Here is a 24,825-nt window from a genome sequence, read left to right as displayed (position 1 = left end):
TCATCATTGCTGATCACCACCCAGTGTGGGCATATGCCTTTGACTTTGGCCATGGTGGGCACCATGGCTTAAACACTGTACTTCCCGGTGTGGTACACTGCAACCCCACAGCAATCAGGTTGTCAGAAGCTGTGTCTGTCACACGTCAATGGTCACACAAGGTAGCATCAACTTTCAGTAGTCATGCTGACACCGGCAGCCATCACTTACAGCACAACCTTCTCCTGGGTCAGCAGTTGGTGACATCAGTGCAGGCCTATCAGGAGCCAACTAGGCTGCTGGAGGCAATAGCCTCCCAACCGCTGAAGTCCTCCTCTGTACTAAAATAAATAAAGGACTATTGCAATCAGGGCATTTCACTAAGATTCACAGTGTGCTTCCAGTGACCAACACTCTGGAACCTTCGTCCAGGCAAGGAAACAGCACCTTTTCCTGAGCTACAAATGTCCGCATTCTCTGCCCCTCGTGGGTCAGTTCTCACCCCAACAGTTAATTCATTATTCATTGCATACTAAGTGGATCAAAGAATTCCTCACAGACGTTAAATCTGTATGACAATAAAGCCAGCAAGAAAAAGAATATGAAGTATTTCCATATTTCAACTCAGTTCTCAAGGGATTGAGGAATGGAGTGTGCTTGTGTATAGCTGTTGTTTTTTACTAGTTTATCAAACCAGAAGAACCAAAAACATGAGGAACATCTATCAATACTCACTTTAATACCACCTAACATCCTCTGAAAAACTCATCTTTAAAATCTGCTTTACTAACTTCCAATGTATAAAATTTTGCTGCTCAGTTGTTCACTGCATACTAATTTCCATTATTGTCACTGTCTTGGAAATGGGGACAATGGTTAAGTTCACTTTCATAGTTGCTTACTGATTACTGAGATGCAGTCAGTGAGCAAAGGGACTCTTGGTACCATAAAAGGTAGCAAGTCTTTTGTCTTTCTGATTGTGAATGCTGCCATGAGTGTAAGTAAATGCAAGTAATTGTAACTAAATGCTTCTTCTATTTACATCTGGTTGGAGTTTCATATTAGCTATTCTTTCCTCTTGGTTTAAGAATCATGAAAGAAGGTTGTATACGTGGAAGAGCCCTGGAGATACCAAAAGGTATCAGATAGATTATATAATGGTAAGACAGAGATTTAGGAACCAGGTTTTAAGTTGTAAGACATTTCCAGGGGCAGATGTGGACTCGGACCACAATCTATTGGTTATGACCTGTAGATTAAAACTGAAGAAACTGCAAAAATGTGGGAAATTAAGGAGATGGGACCTGGATAAACTGAAAGAACCAGAGGTTGTACAGAGTTTCAGGGAGAGCATAAGGGAACAATTGACAGGAATAGGGGAAAGAAATACAGTAGAAGAAGAATGGGTAGCTCTGAGGGATGTAGTAGTGAAGGCAGCAGAGGATAAAGTAGGTACAAAGACGAGGGCTGCTAGAAATCCTTGGGTAACAGAAGAAATGTTGAATTTAATTGATGAAAGGAGAAAATATAAAAATGCAGTAAATGAAGCAGGCAAAAAGGAATACAAACGTCTCAAAAATGAGATCGACAGGAAGTGCAAAATGGCTAAACAGGGATGGCTAGAGGACAAATGTAAGGATGTAGAAGCTTATCTCACTAGGGGTAAGATAGATACTGCCTACAGGAAAATTAAAGAGACCTTTGGAGAGAAGAGAACCACGTGTATGAATATCAAGAGCTCAGATGGCAGCCCAGTTCTAAGCAAAGAAGGGAAGGCAGAAAGGTGGAAGGAGTATATAGAAGGTTTATACAAGGGCGATGTACTTGAGGACAATATTATGGAAATGGAAGAGGATGTAGATGAAGACGAAATGGGAGATACGATACTGCGTGAAGAGTTTGACAGAGCACTGAAAGACCTGAGTCGAAACAAGGCCCCCGGAGTAGACAACATTCCATTAGAACTACTGACAGCCTTGGGACAACCAGTCCTGACAAAACTCTACCAGCTGGTGAGCAAGATGTATGAGACAGGCGAAATACCCTCAGACTTCAAGAAGAATATAATAATTCCAATCCCAAAGAAAGCAGGTGCTGACAGATGTGAAAATTACCGAACTATCAGTTTAATAAGCCACGGCTGCAAAATACTAACGCGAATTCTTTACAGACGAATGGAAAAACTGGTAGATGCAGACCTCGGGGAGGATCAGTTTGGATTCCGTCAAAATGTTGGGACACGTGAGGCAATACTGACCTTACGACTTATCTTAGAAGAAAGATTAAGAAAAGGCAAACCTACGTTTCTAGCATTTGTAGACTTAGAGAAAGCTTTTGACAATGTTGACTGGAATACTCTTTTTCAAATTCTAAAGGTGGCAGGGGCAAGATACAGGGAGCGAAAGGCTATTTATAATTTGTACAGAAACCAGATGGCAGTCATAAGAGTCGAGGGGCATGAAAGGGAAGCAGTGGTTGGGAAAGGAGTGAAACAGGGTTGTAGCCTCTCCCCGATGTTATTCAATCTGTATATTGAGCAAGCAGTAAAGGAAACAAAAGAAAAATTTGGAGTAGGTATTAAAATTCATGGAGACGAAGTAAAAACTTTGAGGTTCGCCGATGACATTGTAATTCTGTCAGAGACGGCAAAGGACTTGGAAGTGCAGTTGAACGGAATGGACAGTGTCTTGAAAGGAGGATATAAGATGAACATTAACAAAAGCAAAACGAGGATAATGGAATGTAGTCAAATTAAATCGGGTGATGCTGAGGGAATTAGATTAGGAAATGAGACACTTAAAGTAGTAAAGGAGTTTTGCTATTTAGGAAGTAAAATAACTGATGATGGTCGAAGTAGAGAGGATATAAAATGTAGACTGGCAATGGCAAGGAAAGCGTTTCTGAAGAAGAGAAATTTGTTAACATCGAATATAGATTTATGTATCAGGAAGTTGTTTCTGAAAGTATTTGTTTGGAGTGTAGCCATGTATGGAAGTGAAACATGGACGATAACTAGTTTGGACAAGAAGAGAATAGAAGCTTTCGAAATGTGGTGCTACAGAAGAATACTGAAGATAAGGTGGATAGAGCACGTAACTAATGAGGAGGTATTGATTAGGATTGGGGAGAAGAGAAGTTTGTGGCACAACTTGATTAGAAGAAGGGATCGGTTGGTAGGACATGTTTTGAGGCATCAAGGGATCACAAATTTGGCATTGGAGGGCAGCGTGGAGGGTAAAAATCGTAGAGGGAGACCGAGAGATGAGTACACTAAGCAGATTCAGAAGGATGTAGGTTGCAGTAGGTACTGGGAGATGAAGCAGCTTGCACAGGATAGAGTAGCATGGAGAGCTGCATCAAACCAGTCTCAGGACTGAAGACAACAACAACAACAACAACATTCTTTCCTGTGTGTTCTGGTGTTAAAAAGTTAAACATAATTAAGATTAAAGGAAAACAGGAGTCTACAATCTCTTTCACAACAACAAAACAATTAGTACAGAAAATGGCTACCCCTAAGTGCCATATACATTTAACAGCAATGTCATATGCTCTCCATAAAGGCACTCCAAATGTGGCAGTAGTTGTTAGCCATTATTTCTGACAAGGGAATGGTCCAATAATACATGTCAAAACCTACCCTGAAATTTTTTTCAGAGGAAGAAGATGACAAAAGAAATGCTCTGCCAAACATTTAGCTGCTAAGAGACACTGTAAGTATTTTGTAAAAAATGTTGAAGTTACACATTTTTGTCACATGAAGAAAAGCTTATAACAATGCTTTGTGCAGCCCTGCCCACCTAGGGCGTGACTCAGTGAATTACTCACTTAGCGCTGCATAGCAGAATTATCCAGAATTCACAGACACCAATTTTAAGCACCTAAAGCCTGATTTACAATGGAGCAAATGGAAGTGAATGGAAGTGAACATGTGCAAATGAGCATTTGCAGAAAATTCATTATGATTTGCTTGTATATAGGTAGAATCATTTATGCTAGGGGGAACAGAAGAGAACACGAGGCAGTGAACATTGCCTATGAACACTGTGTTATTAGTTTTCGGTTTTTGGAGCTAATGTTCATAATACAGGATAAAACTCTATCTTGTTAGAGCCACAATGAGGAACGTTGCTATTCAGAGAGGATTATTATGCAAGGTGAGCACACTGTTCTTGACTGAGAAAGCAAAATTGTGTGCAGAAGGAAGAATTTAAGTGTCTCAGTTTGTATGGAAGTGTGACATATATGGAGATCATGCACTTCACATGGAATTACCTCTCCATCTCTCCCTAGCACCTGTCCAAAATTTTCCTTCTATGTCAGCTGCCATTTTTCCCTGTCTTCTCATCATCAATGAGAAGAAATTTATAGCACTAATTAAAATTTCCTGGCAGATTAAAACTGTATGCTGGACTAACACTTAAACTTGGGACTATTGCCTTGTGCGGGCAAATGTTCTGCCATCTGAGCTATGCAAGCATGACTCACGACCCCTCCTCACAGTTTCAATTCTGCCAGTACCCCATCTCCCATCTTCCAAACTTCCCAGAAGCTCTTCTGTGAATTTTGCAGGACTAGCACTCATGGAAGAAAGGATATTGTGGAGACATAGCTTAGCCACAGCCTGGAGAATGTTTCCAGAATGAAATTTTAACTGTGAAGTGGAGTGTGTGCTGATATGAAACTTCCTGACAGATTAAAACTGTATGCCGGATGAAGACTTGGAACTCAGGACTGTTGCCCATGAAAGGAGTTCGAGTCTCAGTCCAGCACACAGTTTTAACTTGCCAGGAAGTTTCATATCAACACACTCTCTGCTGCAGAGTGTAAATCTCATTCTGGAAACATCGCCCAGGCTGTGGCTAAGCCATGTCTCCACAATATCCTTTCTTCCAGGAGTGTTAGTTCTACAAGGTTCACAGAAGAGCTTCTGGGAAGTTTGGAGGATAGGAGACGAGGTACTGGCAGAATTTAAACTGTAAGGAGGGGTCATGAGTCATGATTGGGTAGCTCAGATGGTAGAGCATTTGCCTGCACACGGTAATAGTCCCAAGTCCAAGTCTTGGTCCTGCACACAGTTTTAACCTGCCAGGAAGCTTCAGATCAGTGCACACTCCACTTCAGAGTGAAAATTTCATTATTGGTGACATCACTGAGGCTATGGCAAAACCATGTCTCCACAGTATCCTTTCTTCCAGGAGTGCTAGTTCTGCAAGTTTTGCAGGAGAGCTTCTGTGAAGTTTGGAAGGTAGGGAATGAGGTACTGGCAGAATTAAAGCTGTGAGGACAGGTTGTGAGTCATGCTTGTGTAGCTCATTTGTTTAGGGCACTTGCCCATAAAAGGAAAAGGTCCCAAGTTTGAGTCAGTATGGCACACAGTTTTAATCTGCCAGGAAGTTTCATATCAGCACACACTCTGCTGCAGAGTGAAAATTTCATTCAAGAACTCCAATTACCACATTGAGCGTCATCTCAAGAAGTGACAGCTAGTGTTCTCACTATGCATGTAAGGTCTAATGGTCATATTTATTTATTTATTTTATTTTTTCTAAAATAAAAATGGTCTTGTGGCAAAGCACATCCTTCATGATCCAGAGAGCATTGGATCAAATCCTGTTCAGACCACAACTTTTTCACTATGATTTTTAACTCAGCATTCACTTCTCACAGATGTTGGACTGCCCATGACAGACATGTGGTTCATTTTCTATGTTAAGCCGCAGTTCTCCATTTTCCAATTAGGTAACTGGGCAAAGTTAGGGTCACAAAAGTACCCGCAGTGGTGTCCAGTTGAAAGACCTGTGAGAGACCTACCAGGTACACCAGACAGAATTCTCTTTTGCTCATGTTTCTTAGGTTTTTTGCTCCTGTGAAAACCTGGCATAAGGTATACAAACATTTTTTTGAATAACTTCATAGTGAAATCTTGCACAAGTGATTCTGATAAAAGTGGCCAGCAGAGAAAATAAAACCTTTTGGTGTTTGATGTCTCAGACAACTTCCATCAATGAGGACTTGTAACTTGTTGAAATGAAATGTGTCTTGAAGTACTACATTTTATAACAATTCCTGTAGGCCATCCATTGTAATAATGTCTGAATATTGTACATTTGACTATCAGTAAAATAGTTTTTTTTATTCCCAGTAGTCATCACAAAATTTGAATTGTCTATTGAACAAAAAACAAAAAAAAACAAAAAAAAAATTCTTGAGCCAGACACACTGGCCAAAGGAAGAATTGATGCAATCAGGCACTTCACAGCAACCACTAGTTTTATTTAGGCAGAACTGGGCTGGAGTCAGAAATGGTCTCAGCCATTGTTCTGCACATTGTGCTGCATACCAGGCTTATTTGCTCAGATTCGTAAAGCACGGCGAAGAAAATTGGTAAATCATAAATGACGGGAGCTTAAGAATACTGTTCCGCTGATAAATCTGAAATGAAAGAGAGGTATCAGAAATTAATTTTTTCTGATAACTTCCTGAAAAATGCTTTCCACTGTCAAATAAATTCTTCATCGAGGGGTTGAATCCCACTAATAGTTCCAGGCGGAAACCACATTACATCTACAGATTTTTCATCATCCACCACAAAAACAGAGGCATCGTTATGTCCACACCATGAATCCAACAAAAGTAATGAATTAATTTCTGTAGCTGGTAGGGATACATTTCAAACGGAATGTTGAAAATTATTCTTTGCCATTTTTCCAGATTTTGATATTTTTATTACAAGATTTTTGCAACCAAACAGTCCATTTATTATTTTAGTAAACCACTCATACTTATTACTTGCACTATCTTGTATGAATGTGTCATTGCATTCATTGATTGGGCAACTGACTGAGTCTTTTTTTCACCTCAAAATGATAAAGTGCAGTGTGCACGCATTTATTTCATGAAACCTGACTGATCAGTGTTATAAACAGCAGTTGCAGGGATAACATCAAGTTTCGTCTTTACATCAGCTATGAATTTCTCTATATCATTGTCAGTGGCAGCTGCTCTACATGCTTGCATAACAAACTCAGTAATTTTGCTACTTCCTATGTACAATTTCTTGAACCTGCATAGCCAGGTTGCCGAAGCCCAGAAATTAGTAATGTTCATGTCAGATGCAATTTGGAGGGCCCAGTCTCATAGATCTCCACCAATAATGATACATAGCATCTCATGAGCAGTTCTAAATCTTTCAAACAGTTTTTCATTCAGATGGTTTTGGGTTTCTTTTTGGTACATATTTCTTTCTTCATGTAATTCATTCTTCCATTTGTACAATTCATGCTCCAATTTTACGAAATGAAAATATCTTTGCGCATTTCAGTATGTTTTTTTTAATGCTTGGAAGATATTCTTCTTGAGAACTATTACTGGCACAACTGATGTCATCCGAACCACAATTCATGGAATCATCACAGTTGTATCCTATTTCTTCTAAAGTATCCATAATTTGAAATGAAATGTCGATATCATTCAAATGAATGTCAAGGAAATCAACTAACAAATGACATATGTACATCCTCATGGGAAGTAGGTGATTTCGGCTGGAAACCACATTCCTCATATTTCATCATTGCTAAATTGATAACATTAATTGGATTCCATATTACTGTGAAACTGAAAGGAAAATAAAAGGTTCTATTAGCGGGCATGCCTTACAAAAGCACAATAAATATTAATTCAGCTTTATCTGTATTGTCAATATTTACCAATACTGCAAAAAGCAACTGATGATTTGTAATAGATGTTACTTGAGTGGCTCATTCGAGAAAATAGTAACTGTGTATTGTAGTGTCAGAAACTATCAATGAATGGGTAACCTGAAACGTCTTTTACAAATTACGATTGGGCTGTGTCATGTTTCCTGTTTACAAATGTACCGCAAACCTCAGCTGTGTGTGTGTGCCTAGTAGTGCATGCACAGTTGCTACAGCACTAGCAAGGGTGTACATTTCTACCCCCACCTGGTGCGCTACGAATCTGGTAATTTTCAGCTACTTTTTTTTTAATACTTTAAGTGCCACTTAGCAACTAAAATTTTGACAGTGCATTTCTATCGTTTTCTTCCTGTGTAAAAAATTTCAGGGTAGGTTTCACCTTGTCTTATTGAACCATTCCCTTGTGAGAAAAAACTAGGCAGAAATCTGGAAAGCCCTTTGTAGTTCCTTGGCAACTGACAAAATGCTGTTCACCTCCACAACATATCACATGTATGTTCAATGGGACTCAAACACAGAGACTTCATAGCAAGTCGATGTGCTGCACATCTCCAACTATAAGAAATTTACAAGGACTTCTTGATGCAGACACCTAGTATCATCCATGAAAAGAAAGTATGAACCATCAGCACCTCCAAAAAGCCACAAATATGGTTGCTATGTTTCATACAGGTACTTTTCTAACCAACAGATCAAATGAGATGCAATAGTGATCAAGATGCTGGCACACAGGAGGATAGGATTGCTATTTATAGCCTCACATGGCCATCCAGATTTAGCTTTCCATAAATTTCCATAAATCATTTAATGTATGTGAAAATCACACAGCCAATTACCATCTCCAATCTGACCTTGTGTCCTACTTCTAATAATGTTAACATTAAGGGAGTGTTAAACCCTAATCTTACTTCCTTACAATCATCAGTTAAGATAATCTCCAGACACACATTCAATATAACTTATCCTTACACCAATATCTCACGGCTCTTTCCCACACTGATGTTATTACAACAGCTACAACTTTATCTCTAGATAAATGTGCACAATAAATCATTCTTTAAACTAAACAATGATTTGCTGCTGAGAGTACATTTCTTAATTGAGGTATGGTTCAATCACAATGCTGATGACTCCACAATAAAACCCATCTCTGCATTATTTGGAGTGTCACACATAATACTAGATATATGACATATAGACCAACCATTCTGCAATTCTGATACACTGATTTAAACATGCAACTCCTGAACCAGCCATAACCTATTCAGACAAAAGCCCAAAGATTCCTACTGCACAAAACAGTTTCCAGATGACACCTTTTTATTGTTAAATTGTGGACACCAATGGACTACATTCTGGTTACAATGAAAAGGCAAACACAACGGAGACATTATGAGATAAATACACTGTTTTTTTAATTTTTGTTGAAACACATACTTGTTTGAATCAGGGATTTTTCTTTCCTACACAGATAGTGTGGTTCCAGTTGGTGGAGAAATCCTGAGTTCATTTACTGTAAGTGTTCACATTTTGTCTTCTGATTTTGCACCTTTCTCACGTATGCTTAACTTTTGGATTCTGATGCATATATCTGTGGTATTCTTTTACATTTTCTATGTACATCACATCTTAGTGATTATGTATTAGTATCACAGGAGCCTCATCTTTCTTTCACATTTAGTTCATCCATACTCTCTCATGTCATTGAGGATTGTGTAGATGCTGGTGTTATAACACTATAAAATAACAATCCTTCATTTTCTGTGTTGCTTAGCATTGTACTTACAGGTCTTCTGCATGAGGCACATGTTACAGATCGACAGTCCGGACAAACCAGTCGCTTTTGACGGGGATTGGCTATGAAGCCAGACGAACACTGAAAAAAAAAAGAAGTAATGTGTTAGGTTTCTTGTTTCAAAATATTTAAAATCAATCCTGTTACAATCTGTGTGAAAGCTTTAATAAGAAATTTATGTAGCAGGTTGACTACATATATTGCACAGCTGTTAAGCAAAACTCTAGTGCCTAAAACAACAAATTAAATAAATAAATGATGTTTCAGTGGTGAAACAACAGATATTATGAGCATTCATCACTCTTTACAACGTGAGGCAAACAGAAATTACATTAAAAAACTGAATATTACAACAGTCTCTAGTACGCTGTGTAATTTACGCAAATAAAATATTAACAGATTTGTCCTTAAGAAGCGAATACACTAATATAACACAAGAAACTGACATATCAAATGCCAGATTACCAAAAGTCACCAGTAATTACAAATGTCTTGGTCTTGGATATTGCAATAAACAATCTAACAGTGCTCTCATATTAATTCCAGAGTATTTTGATGAAATTGATCAAAAGAAAGGTATTTTACATGGCACCTGAATTCAATGAGTTTATAATAAGTTAGGGTGCTGATGTTGAACTGTGTAAATTAATAAATTATAATATTGTGCAATATCTACTGGCAAGCAAGGCAAGTCCCACAAGACTGGAGACATGGCATCATTGTTATACAACTGAAGAAAGGAAATCCAACTGAATGTACAAATTGGACAGATATCAGACACATTTTGTGCCAGGCAATGTCTTTTGCATCATACCTTAAAAAAATATACATGAAGCAGCAGATTGTCAACCAAAAGAAGAACAGGCTTGCTTTCAAAGTGAGAGATCCTGTTCCAAAGAAATACTTGTTCTATGGAACATAATAGAATAATGCATGTAATTCAGCAATCCACTGCACACAACTTCATCAATTTTAAAAGAACTTGTGTTTGTATATGCTGAGAATCATTGTGGAATACTCTAAGCCTATATAGAATTCCTGATCACCTCACTGATGTTTCCAGAAATCTATATCTAGACTCAAGTTGAAGTATAAGAACAGAAGATGGGAACATCCCTTTCTTTAGCATTCTGACAGGGATAAAACAAAGATGCATTTTGTTGCCTTTCTTTTCCATATTAGTCACAGAATTCATAATGAGAAAAACTATAGGCAACTTGAACTTAGGCATGTTTTGGAATGAGCAATCTAACCTTATGGCTCTGTATTTAGCTGATTAAATCATTATTCTGGCAAAAACACCACAAAGTTTACAACTAAAGACTAGGAAGCTAGACAGAATGACCAGTTCTGTAGGGCTAAAAATAAATGATAAGACAAACACAGTGAATATGTATCTATTTTAATTACAGTGTAGGAGAAGGTACTACAAGAAGAGAAGCTCATTGATTTCCATTTTTTGGCTACCTTATTTGTAACAATGGGAATGTAGATAAACATCAGCAGCAGAACTGGGAAATCATCTGCAGTCTTGCAACAAATGTGATCCATATGGCATTAGACTCTGTAGGTATGTTAACAAAGTTTTGGCTGTACTCTTCTATCATCCTAACAATCACAATATACAAATGTGAAGCCTGGAAAACGTAAGTAAAATCAGCATACAAACTCAATTTTTTTCACCATCTATGCTTGATGTGAATTTTAAAAATCGAAGTACTGTGAAGAAGTGGTCTACACAGCCTGCACAGAATCATTGCTGAAAGAAGACTGAAGCTTGTCAGATATGCCTTATATATGAAAGATGGAAGAATCCCCAAATCAGCACTGTTGGGGCCTCCAATGACTGCTTACAGAAGTAGAGGAAGGCCTTGTAACACCTGGACACAAACTTTCGTTAGGGATCTTCATTGCATGAACATGAACTGGGAAGAAGCTGCGTGAGTTTGCTAGAGGAAAATTGTTGCATGATATGCTATTTAGAACAGGAGGAACTGAGTATAAGTAGGCAAGGAATATCAAATGTTATTTCCTCATTCTAATAATTCAATATATACAATATCAAGTTTTTATATAAAAATACTTGGTAAAATTATACATCTTTACTAAGGAAATAACCTACATAAATCCCTTATAATAATCCACTTTTAACTTCAGTTAGGCCAAGATTCATTTGAGCATAGTGCAGTTTTGTAATTCTATGCATATAGTATAAACATTTTAATGACAACACTGATTACCTGTCAAAGAAATATACACTCCTGGAAATGGAAAAAAGAACACATTGACACCGGTGTGTCAGACCCACCATACTTGCTCCGGACACTGCGAGAGGCCTGTACAAGCAATGATCACACGCACGGCACAGCGGACACACCAGGAACCGCGGTGTTGGCCGTCGAATGGCGCAGCATTTGTGCACCGCCGCTGTCAGTGTCAGCCAGTTTGCCATGGCATACGGAGCTCCATCGCAGTCTTTAACACTGGTAGCATGCCGCGACAGCGTGGACGTGAACTGTATGTGCAGTTGACGGACTTTGAGCGAGGGTGTATAGTGGGCATGCGGGAGGCCGGGTGGACGTACCGCCGAATTGCTCAACACGTGGGGCGTGAGGTCTCCACAGTACATCGATGTTGTCGCCAGTGGTCAGTGGAAGATGCACGTGCCCGTCGACCTGGGACCGCAGCGACGCACGGATGCACGCCAAGACCGTAGGATCCTACGCAGTGCCGTAGGGGACCGCACCGCCACTTCCCAGCAAATTAGGGACACTGTTGCTCCTGGGGTATCGGCGAGGACCATTCGCAACCGTCTCCATGAAGCTGGGCTACGGTCCCGCACACCGTTAGGCCGTCTTCCGCTCACGCCCCAACATCGTGCAGCCCGTCTCCAGTGGTGTCGCGACAGGCGTGAATGGAGGGACGAATGGAGACGTGTCGTCTTCAGCGATGAGAGTCGTTTCTGCCTTGGTGCCAATGATGGTCGTATGCGTGTTTGGCGCCGTGCAGGTGAGCGCCACAATCAGGACTGCATACGACCGAGGCACACAGGGCCAACACCCTGCATCATGGTGTGGGGAGCGATCTCCTACACTGGCCGTACACCTCTGGTGATGGTCGAGGGGACACTGAATAGTGCACGGTACATCCAAACCATCATCGAACCCATCGTTCTACCATTCCTAGACCGGCAAGGGAACTTGCTGTTCCAACAGGACAATGCACGTCCGCATGTATCCCGTGCCACCCAACGTACTCTAGAAGGTGTAAGTCAACTACCCTGGCCAGCAAGATCTCCGGATCTGTCCCCCATTGAGCATGTTTGGGACTGGTCTCACGCGGTCTGCACGTCCATCACGAAAGCTGGTCCAACTGAGGCGCCCGGTGGAAAGGGCATGGCAAGCCGTTCCACAGGACTACATCCAGCATCTCTACGATCGTCTCCATGGGAGAATAGCAGCCTGCATTGCTGCGAAAGGTGGATATACACTGTACTAGTGCCGACATTGTGCATGCTCTGTTGCCTGTATCTATGTGCCTGTGGTTCTGTCAGTGTGATCATGTGATGTATCTGACCCCAGGAATGTGTCAATAAAGGTTCCCCTTCCTGGGACAATGAATTCACGGTGTTCTTATTTCAATTTCCAGGAGTGTATTATAGTATTCATTGACAGTATGTAATGTAATGAATTGGTCTCATATGAATAATACAATGGCATCAAGTTTAAGTCAATCAGTAATCACCTATATTATTTGTATTGGTTCATTTAATATTTAATTCAAATAAAAGTTGAATACAAGGACTTAATTAAAACATTTTGTTGCTTTGTACCTTCACACACCACTTGAAGTTTGGATCCTTCATTAGAGTGCGGTCACGTAACTTTCTTTGAAAAAGTTCATGCACAGGTTCATCAAGGAAACTTTTAAGGAGAATGTCAAGATTACTGAAATATTCCAATGCTTCCTCTTCATCATCAGCGTTCAATTCTGGTTCCTTGCAAAAAGGACAAACTGCATCTGCAATGCTTCGATCTGTTATCTGAATTGTGAAGTAATTTTTTGCACATTCCTTGCAGCATCGATGGATGCACTTCAACATGGACACCATCTGCAAATAAAGAATTAGTTTTGTAGTGTACTAAGTGAATTTTTCCCTGTTTTCTACTGTTTCAAATAAAAATGAGTTACAATATAGTGTAGACTATATTTTTGTTCCATTAGTAGAAATCCTTATGATTGCTTTATATCATTTTAATATCTCAAAACACACAGTTACAGTTACATTTGTATAATAAAAACAACAGTGTTTGTCGGTGTGTGCTGTACCAAACTGATGACTTGAACAATAAAAATAACTTTCTCATCTTTTTCTTAATTTCCTATCCCACTGACAGCAACTTTTACTTTTAAGAGTCCCAAAGATTTTCATTTCAGAAAGCAGCCACAGAATTTTAATTTCACTAACTTTCTCTGTATTAGTTTTTTAGTACTTCTGAACTACTTGCACCCATTTCATCATCTGTTTTATAAAATTAATTATTATAAATATTTGTTGCATGTAGACTACCTTTCAAAATTCTGTCACTCTCTCTAATTCTATGCATATAATATAAACATTTTTGTGACAACACTGATTACCTGTCGAAGAAATATTTTATATTACATAGCATTGAATATTTCATCAACAGTATGTAATGTAATGTATTGATTTTACTGCTTGAACAGTAACTTTCAGAAAATTTGTGCCTACAATTGTAACATTTTTTTCAATATCATAACATGCAGGTGCTCCTGGGTCTTGACTCATCTGGCTATTTTGCAGATGTCTTTCTCTCATTGTGAAAAATCTTGATACCTGTAGTAATCCAAGATTTCCTGAATGGCCCTCAACAACTGCATTAAACATACCTCTGTGGTTCCTCAACTCAAATAGTGCTTAAAGCAGTGTTGATGCGAGCAGTGGAGTGCACACTACGAGTGTTATTTTATTGCATATGGTGTTATGCTAGATGTGACTCTGATATGGCTGGGATTGGACTCTACATAGTTTCCACTGTTCCTAATAACATCTTATATATTTACCTCTTGTTGTGACTAGAGTCCATATTTTGTGGGTGTAGCTCACCTATTACAAAATTGGCAATGACTTGGCACCTGTGACACATGTAATTTGGACTTGAAACTATTTTTGATTGGCTGAGAATGTGGATTTTCAACCATGGACAATTTACAATAACTCCTAATGCAAACCATGCTGCATTATAAGGAGCTAACAACCATCATGTATTACAGGCAGTGCTAGTATTAGCAAATATAGCATGGACATCTCCTATGCCACCCATGTTTACAACCTTATCATTTAAGGAGCAACATGAAGAGTGTGATGCTTAATACAGAGGAATGAAGTTATGGTTTTTAGTTTGCCAAATATTTAATACGGAAAGACAAAAGGCCATGTTCTTGTTAGGAATTTCCAAGTTGTATCAGCTAATACAAAAATGATTTACATTATGTGATCAAAAGAATCCAGACACCCCCAAAAACATACGTTTTTCATATTAGGTGCATTATGCTGCCACCGACTGCCAAGTACTCCATATCAGAGACCTCAGTAGTCATTAGTCACTGCGAGAGAGCAGAATGGGGCACTCCATCGAACTCATGGACTTCGAACGTGGTCAGGTGATTGGGTGTCACTTGTGTCATACATCTGTAAGTGAGATTTCCAAACTTCTAAACATGCCTAGGTCCACTGTTTCCTACATGATAGTGAAGTGGAAACATGAAGGGACATGTACAGCACAAAAGCATACAGGTCAACCTCATTTGTTGACTGACAGAGACAGCCGACAGTTGAAGAGGGTTGTAATGTGTAATAGGCAGACATCTATACAGACCATCACACAGGAATTCCAAACTGCATCAGGATCCACTGCAAGTACTATGACAGTTAGGCAGCAGGTGCGAAAACTTGCCGATGCCAGAGTGTGGATATGGTGAACGCCCGATGAACGTCATCTGCCAGCATGTGTAGTGCCACCAGTAAAATTCAGGGGCAGTGGTGGTGTGGTGTGGTCGTGTTTTTCATGGAGGGGGCTTGCACCCCTTGTTGTTTTGCATGGCACTATCACAGCACAGGCCTACATTGATGTTTTAAGCACCTCCTTGCTTTCCACTGTCAAAGAGCAATTTGGGGATGGTAATTGATCTTTCAACATGATTGAGCGCCTGTTCACAATGCATGGCCTGTGGTGGAGTGGTTATACGAGTGTAACATCCCTGTAAAAGACTGGCCTGCACAGAGTCCTGATCTGAATCCTACAGAACACCTTTGGGGTGTTTTGGAATGCCAACTTCATGCCATACCTCCCTGACTGACATCAACACCTCTCCTCAGTGCAGTACTAGATGAAGAATGGGGTGCCATTCCCCAAGAAACATTCCAGCACCTGATGGAACGTATACCTGTGAGACTGGAAGCTGTCATCTAGGCTAGGGGTGGGACAACACCATACTGAATTCCAGCATTACCAATGGAGGGTGCCATGAACTTTTAAGACATTTTCAGCCAGGTGCCTGGATACTTTTGATCGCATAGTGTATTTCAACAACATTTCTTAACAGAGTAGATATTATTGCAGTCAGGTTAGAATTTTGGCACCAAAAAAGGGCCCAAATAAATAATTTGCAGACTGGACTGCCAACCTACATGGATTAAGCAATAATTTTAGTTTTAAATATTTGTGTGGCAGACGAAGCATACTCTCTAATATGAGACATTAAAGTGTGACATATGCCCAACTCACAACTGAGGAACCATGTATTGAGGGAATGAGATCTGTCTCTGATGGAAGTTATGCAAACAGCTGAAGCCCACAAAACAGCCCATACAGCCCAGAGTTTGTTTCTGATGGAAGAAAACATTGTGACAGTCAACCCCCTGCCACTGGTTACACAAGCCATCTTTCCACTCTTTCCTCATCCTGTGAGGCACCCAACTGCTCTGCAGCCCAGACAATCTTATAAACAACCTCACCTGTGGTGATGGGCTACATCAGTAGCAGCACTATTGCCCTGCGTTAAATGCTGTTTCCTTCACCACACTCACAGCTCTTGCCCTCATTGGCACATAACATGTCATAAATATGGCAATAAAGGACACTTGCGATAGGTAAGTTGTAGCAGTTCCAGTGTGGATACATTCCAATCTATGGATTTGAACCAAATAAGTGACCAATCTACAGAAATGATGACATCTCAAAATACATATCAGAAAATGTACTTCCATGCAGTTATTGACAAACATCTTGTGAGATTACTTTTGGACACTGGTGCTTCTCTCTTATTGCTAAACAATCTACTTATGTAAGTTTAGGGTCACCACCACTGCAGGCAGCTGAGACAAATCGTTGTTCCTATGGACATCATCATCTGCTTTTAACTAGGAAAGTTAGCAGTTTTATTTACTTATAACCCAGCCACTCATACACAGGGTGTATATGTGGACAAGGAAAAAAAATTCCCAGATTTTTCCCGGATTTCCTAGTTAAAAATACACTTCTCTCAGATGAAAACACACTTTTTCTGTATTATTAAGTGACAGTATATTTTCCCTCAGAACTGTAAAACTTATCAATCCTTTGAATGGTTATGTTTTTATACACGAACGTAGAATTTCCCGGCACTTTAGAAAATAAAACTCAGGGAAGAAAACTCCTTTTGGAAAGATTTTTGATGTGCAGCAACATGTATGCTGTATATTTTCATAATATAAAAGTATAAATTCAAATCCCACCAAACACCACTTGTTACTTTCCAAACCATTGTAATCGAGATTGCGATGCACTTTTGTAAGCCAGTCATAGCTCGTGTCACGTGATCCCACCAGCCAATGACAGTGGATATTCAGACCACAGGACACGTGATGTAGTCACCTAATAGCAACATCACTTATGTATTGTGGATACACAAACAAGGAAAAGATGTTTAAAATTAATATACATAGTGTTGCTACAAGAAGAGCAAAGCTTTCGCATATAATATTGGTCTCTAAGGTTGATAAGCTGCAAGAGAAGCTAAGCTTTCACATACAACATTGATATTTTTTGCACATGTTACTCTAAGATATATCACAGAAATGTGCCAGTAAAATTTTTAGCTGATTCCAGTGACTTGTCCTCAAAGTTTCCCACAAATAAATTAGCTACCACAGAGGAGAGAGAGCTTCCTGTAGAACTACATCAATTGGCTCATAATAAAGACATGAGTGTCTGATCTGGGTTCAAAATACTTCTAAATGGCTTGACATCAAATGCTCTGTGCTTTAAGAAATTCATCATACATCCTCGCACATAGTTCAACTTGCATAAAAGGAAATTTACTTTGAAGGTAACACTTTTCAAACCACCATTCCCAATAGTTTCCCGCGACCTGTTAGAAATAGGTTCACTTCAGTAGTTGTCAGAGGGCACCAGATAAGTGGTGCCACTGCACTTTCGCAGCTGCTACGACGCAGGAAGCCCATATCACAAAAGAAAAAAAGACTTCAAAGCATACTCCAAGAGCATTGGAATTTTGTGAACCACACTAAAATGGCATATTTAAAGTGCATACTTAAAGAGCACATTCATATGTCCAGATTCCCAATGAAGTAGGCCTCGACCTTACATTAAGCTTTTCAGAGTGGATTTCAGGATGTAAATGTTCTTGGAGTGCCAGTACTGTATTAACGCATTTTTGATTCTTTATTATGGCATAATGCCATACGTGCTAGAAGATGAAAACGTGCACTTGAAATGCAGCGAGCAGTTGAAATTAGCCAATAGTGTGAAACTAAACACTTTGTTTCAAACACATTGACTGCCTCAACATAAAATGTGTTTACATTCTGCACTGACCAGTTGCAGCTATAGCAGCTCATCGAAAGCTAAGTACTAATTAATTGTTTGTGTATAGTGCTTTATTTAGGAACTGTAGTAATCTTCAACCAGTGTTCTTGGTGTTTTCTGGTGAAATAATTTCAGAAGAAATTTTGGCAACTGTTTTCAGTTTCATTACTGTGTCATTAGACATTTGATTTTCTTTCTGCATTAGTCTTGTTATTCTCATTTGCTGTTGATTAATACTGTTAATAATAGTAGTTACTTCCCTTGTAGAGTAAGTTTGTGATTTTTGTAGTCAGTTTTTTAACATCTTATTGTACTAGCGGAACTTAGATAAAGTAGTTTTCTTGTTTCAATAACTGTAAAATTTTACCATGAACGAGAAATGTGGGCTTTGCCGTAGGTTCGTGAGTAGTGGATCGCTGTCTGAGACTTGTTCAAAGTATTTTCACTGGGGAGAATGCAGTGGGGAAGCCAGTGGGCATTCTGGTGAGATCCTCTCTTGGAACTGCAGGTTATGTAGCAAGAGTAAATTGATAGAGGAGCAGGAGCGTAAGATATGTCCCCTTCAGGTGCAGTTGAAAAATGCACAGGAGGAGCTAGATAGGATGAGGAGGGAGAAGGGGGTTGGGGAATGGGAGCTGGCTGATGGGAAGAGATCTGCTAGAAGGAGGAGATTTTGAGATAGTTTTGCTATTGGTGTTTGCAATAGATATGACCAACTGTCAGAGTCTAGTGGAGAGGAATCTCTAGTAGCTCTAGATGTAGGAAGTATGCAGCAGAACTCAGCAGTTACGGTGGCTAGGACAGTTGCAAAGTCTAAGAGAAAGAAGAAGGTTCTGCTGTTAGGTAGTTCTCATGGTAGAGATGCAGGCCAGCAGGTGCAGGAAGTGTTGGGGAGTGAGTACCAGGTCACCAGCATTGTGAAGCCTAATGCAGGATTGGCTCAGGTGACTTTATATGGGGGCTTATGTAGGGATTTTACTAAAGAGGATCAGGTAGTAATTGTGGGTGGGGGTGGTAATAGTATTGATAGGGATGGGGAGTATGACATAGATGGTGACCTGGAAAAGATAGCCACTCAGACTGGCAACATGAATGTGCATTTCGTGGAACTGTTTCAGCGTCACGATCAGCCTCATCTTAATACAGCCGTTAAGTGTAATAACATGAGACTTGGGGGTGTGTTGATGACAGAAGGCACGAGACATTTCAGTGGTGTTGGTGGAGTCTATCAGCAGGACGGGTTTCACTAGACATGGCCTGCACCTCAACAGGTATGGAAAGGGGAGGCTGGCAAAGCTTATAGGTGACAGCATAGGTGGGTGTGGTGGGATCACTCATGGGAAAATTCTTGTACTAGTGGGTGTTAGAGCAGCACCTTTTTTAGACTGTATGTGAAAAATGGTATCCCATTTGAGTAAACTGATGTTTCAAAGTACTGCACTGAAAAGGTGTTTGAATGTTGTGCAGGTGTGGTTAAATTTAGTGGAATTGAACTTCTAACTGTTGTTATTTGTAGATCCCCAGACTCCGATTTCACAATATTTTTGCTAAAGCTAGAGGAGGTTCTTGGTTCACTTTATAGGAAATACAAAAAGTTAGTTATATGTGGTGACTTCAATATTAATTGTATAAGTGATTGTGCAAGGAAAAGGATGCTGGCAGACCTCAGTAATTCATATAATCTTATGCAAACCGTATTCTTTCCAACAAGAGTGCAAGGGAACAGTAGAACAACCATAGACGACATTTTTGTTCATTCGTCATTACTAGAAGGGCATTCTGTTAGCAAAAAAGTGAATGGCTTTTCAGATCATGATGCACAAGTTTTAACTCTAAAAGATTTTTGTGCTGCAACTCATGTTAAATATAGTTATCAACGTTTTAGGAAAGCTGATCCAGTTGCTGTGGAGACCTTTGTAAACCTTATCAAGGAACAAGAGTGGCAAGATGTTTATAGTGCTGATACAGTAGATGATAAATATAATCCTTTCCTCAAGACTTTTCTCATGCTCTTTGAAAGTTGCTTTCTGTTAGAATGTTCAAAAAAAGGGTACTAGCACAAACAGGCAGCCTGGGTGGCTGACCAGAGGGATAAGAATATCCTGTATAACAAAGTAGCAATTATGTCAAAACGTTAGAAACAGTCAAAATCTAAATGCAGCAGCCCATTACAAACAGTATTGTAAGGTGCTTAAAAAGTTATTAATAAGGCAAAAAGTATGTGGTATGCAGATAGAATAGCTAAGTCTCAGGATAACATTAAAACCATCTGGTCAGTCATAAAGGAAGTGGCGGGTCTGCAGAGACAGGTCGAGGATATAGAATCAGTGCATAGTGGGAATGTCCATGTTACTGATAAGTCACATATATGTACAGTATTTAATAATCACTTTCTGAATATAGCAGGTGAACACAATAGAAACCTAGTCCCAACAGGGAATCATATAGCGCTCGTAGAAAAAAGTGTTCCGAGACTGTTACCTGAAATGCTCCTCCATGATACTGACAAGAGGGAGATTGAGTTAGTAATTAAATCACTAAAGACCAAGAACTCTCATGGATATGACGGGGTATCTAGCAGAATACTGAAGTATTGTTGTATGTATGTTAGCCCAGTACTTACCCATATCTGTAACTTTTCCTTTAGGAGTGGTCGGTTTCCTGACCGATTAAAGTACTCAGTAGTGAAGCCACTTTACAAAAAGGGAGACAGGGATAATGTTGACAATTATAGACCTATTTCTATACCATCGGTGTTTGCTAAAGTTATCGAGAAGGTTGTATGTACAAGGTTACTGGAGCATTTAAATTCACATAATTTGCTGTCAAATGTACGGTTTGGCTTTAGGAATGGTGTAACAACTGAAAATGCTATATTCTCTTTTCTCTGTGAGGTTTTGTATATATTAAATAAAAGGTTGCGAACAATAGGTGTCTTCTTTGATTTAACGAAGGCTTTTGACTGTGTTGACCACAAAATATTACGGCAGAAGTTGGACCATTATGGAGTAAGGGGAGTAGCTTTCAATTGGTTCGCCTCTTACTTTAAGAACAGAAAGCACAAGGTAATTCTCCAGAATATTGAGAGTGGTAGTGATGTTCAGTCCCAATGGGGCACTGTTAAGTGGGGCGTTTCCCAAGGGTCGGTGCTGGGGCCACTGCTGTTTCTTATTTATATAAATGATATGCCTTCTAGTATTACAGGTGATTCAAAAATATTTCTGTTTGCTGATGACACCAGCTCGGTAGTGAAGGATATTGTGTGTAATATTGAAACATTATCAAATAATGTAGTTCGTGAAATAAGTTTGTGGCTTGTGGAAAATAATTTGATGCTAAATCACAGTAAGACTCAGTTTTTACAGTTTCTAACTCACAATTCTACAAGAACTGATATTTTGATCAGACAAAATGGGCATATTATAAGCAAGACAGAACAGTTCAAGTTCCTAGCGTTCATTTAGGTAGTAAGCTGTTGTGGAAAGCCCATGTTCAGGATCTTGTTCAGAAACTAAATGTTGCTTTATTTACCATTAGAACGGTATCTGAAATAAGTGACAGTTCAACACGAAAAGTGGTCTACTTCACCTGTTTTCATACGCTTATGACATATGGTATTTTTTGGGTTAATTCTTCTGATTCAAAAAGGGTATTTTTGGCTCAAAAATGGGCTGTTCGAGCTAAGTGTGGTGTAAGTTTGAGAACCTCTTGTCGACCACTATTCAATAGTCTGGGAATTCTGACGTTGCCCTCACAGTATATATTTTCTTTAATGTCATTTGTTGTTGGCAATATTAGCTTATTCCCAAGAGTTAGCCGTTTTCACTCAGTTAATACTAGGCAGAAAGCAAATCTGCATGTGGAATGCACTTCCTTGACTCTTGTGCAGAAAGGAGTGCACTATTCTGCTGCATCCATTTTCAATAAGCTACCACAGGAACTCAAAAATCTTAGCAATAGCCCAAACGCTCTTAAGTATAAACTGAAGAGTTTCCTCATGGTTCACTCCTTCTATTCTGTTGAGGAGCTCCTGGAAGAGCTGGAAAATTAAGTAAATTCCAATGTTACATTGTTGATTTTCTTTATCTAAACTTACGAATTGTCGCTTGAATACGTTTCTTGTATTTCACTTTATCTGTTTCTACTATCGTGTTATAATTTCATGTATTAACTCATTCCATGACCATGGAGACTTCTTAATTTGGTCCCACGGAACAATAAATAAATAATAAAAGCCAAATTTCTTTAGTGAACCAACAAAAATAACTTCATTGTTCTACAAGGCGATTAATGCATGGCTGTCAGAAAAGTAGAAATCCCTCCCCTCCTCTCAGCCCCACCCCCTCCCTCAAGCATTTGGGATATGTCAAAAATTTAAAAAATCGAATTTTCAAAAATATGTTCATTTTGTAGCGCACATCTTTCTGAAGAGTCTGATACATAAAACAGCATTCTTCTATTGCATGACACTGGATTTCACTCCGTGGGATTGAAACGTGTATATTTTGTACTGGATGCCATCAAACCATATTCACAACGGTGGAAATTAAAATGTCTTGTGGTGCCTCTCCTGTTCTTAGTCAGCTGGTTTGACATCCTGCCCTTTTTTTTTAAGAAAGAAGAAAACTTCACAACTAATACTGGATGGGATTATTTGTAATTGGGAGAACAAGACCTCTTCAGAAAATTTGCACTCTTTATTGCCTTTTAGCTAATAACTTTGTTTTGAGTGACATAAAATTAAATATAGGATATATAAAACCAGTAAAGACAAGATACAAGCAATATAGTGTTCATATCTTCAATCCTTAGCTGCTAGCATTGTTTTCTCTCTAATCTTGCTACAGCTTTACATAACATGCTTTCCTTTCTGTGACAGAATTTACTACCTCAAAGTTCATCAAACATTTTGCTACATGAAAAATCAAAATATCGTTGTCTAATACTGCGTAAGCTGTTAATACAAATAGTACCCAAGACTGGTGTGGTTTCTCGATCTGATTATGTCTATTTTGTCACTGTCTGCTAAATAAAACAAAATAGCCCTTATTAATACTGCAGAAATTGCAACACACACCAAATAAACGAGACTGTTTTGGCACAAATGGTCATTTTTATAACATGTCAGAATATAATTCACAAAGAACAACATATAATGCCTGTTAGGCCTACTACAAGCAAAAAGTTTTATGTTAGAAAATAGTTTCACCTTTCATTCATCCTTTCCAGTCTCTCAAGCATGAAATCGAAAAGTAGTAGTATGAGATTTTAATAAAAATTTGGAATCGTCATATACTTCCCTAATTTGTGTGATGTCCCTGTTTCCTCTCCTTCCTTGTTTTAACAAACAATCGTGTCATGACTAATTCTAGAACTATTCCTGCCTTTGTCAAAACTTATTCGCCAGTTAACTTCTCTAACCCGGTTTAGTTATCCCTGATTATTCTCCAGTCAGGTGTTGTTATGTTCCCACAAACCATTTTCTGCACTAATTCCAGAATAGAACTTAAATGGCTGCTAGACGGGGACTGTACAACTGGCCCTTACTAGTGTAGCACTCTGGCCAAACATTTTCTGACAAAATTTCATTTTCCTGGATACACCCAAAAGATAATACGTAATCTTTCTTACCAGTTATTCCTGTTAGTCATTTATTTCCACTCTGTTAGTCTGAATCTATGGATTTCCCAAGTAATTATAAAATGCTGATCATTCGCAGACCCAATCAACCACATAATCAGACAGCAATTGGTGTTCACTCATTTGGCTTTACTCTGCTCAGCTTGTATAGCCCAGTACCTTTTTGCCTGCAGGAAAGTTTATTTCTAGATGCGATGAGTATTCCCCTGACAGAGATATCATGTACACTATGCATGAATTCAAAAATTAACTTATGATTTATTTATTTTTTACCATGGGGCCAAACTGCTGATGTCATCGTTCCCTAGGCTTACACACTACTTAATCTAACTTATGCTAAGGACAACACATACACCCATGCCCGAGGGAGGATTCGAACCTCTGATGGGGGGAGCCACGCGAACCGTGACAAGTCGCCTCAGACCGCACAGCTACCCCGCACAGCTTATGATTCATTTGGAAATCAACTTAGAGTGTGTTCAAAAACCAACAGGGATGCGCATCAAAATAATATGAGTAATCGACAGACCACTGTGCGCTGGATGCTAGGCACTTTGTGAAACTTCGTTTCTACTCAAGAACATGAATTTGGCAACCCCCACCCCTCCCTCGTAGATCCGGGCCTGCTGCACATGCGTGAACCTGGCAGCTTGGGTGCGGCAGTAAAATTTTTCCTGGTTGCATCTAGCTGCTTGCTGTGACTGTTTACTCAGCAGCAGCCACATTTCTGTAGCCAGAAATGGGAGAAGGTACTACTCATATGCCACTCAACTGGGCATGTGCACGAGTCCGCTTCTAACTG

General features: G+C 39.3%; 1 protein-coding gene across 10 annotated transcripts in view; it reads right to left on the bottom strand.

Annotated features, from left to right (window-relative positions):
* The window catches only part of LOC126333709 (E3 ubiquitin-protein ligase lubel), a 460,123-nt gene that overhangs the window by 45,340 nt on the left and 389,958 nt on the right, over positions 1–24,825 (bottom strand). For all 10 annotated transcript variants that reach the window (XM_049996758.1, XM_049996757.1, XM_049996764.1 and 7 more), the window contains 2 exons: positions 13,325–13,603; positions 9,484–9,573 (listed from right to left, as the gene is read on the bottom strand). In XM_049996758.1, the coding sequence (XP_049852715.1) occupies positions 9,484–9,573; positions 13,325–13,603 (369 nt within the window). The remainder of the gene's footprint in view (positions 1–9,483; positions 9,574–13,324; positions 13,604–24,825) is intronic.

This window comes from Schistocerca gregaria, chromosome 2, assembly GCF_023897955.1.
Source record: "Schistocerca gregaria isolate iqSchGreg1 chromosome 2, iqSchGreg1.2, whole genome shotgun sequence".
Taxonomy (NCBI): domain Eukaryota; kingdom Metazoa; phylum Arthropoda; class Insecta; order Orthoptera; family Acrididae; genus Schistocerca; species Schistocerca gregaria.
The sequence above is the reverse complement of the archived record's forward strand: the minus strand, read 5'-3'. Positions and strand labels throughout refer to the sequence as shown.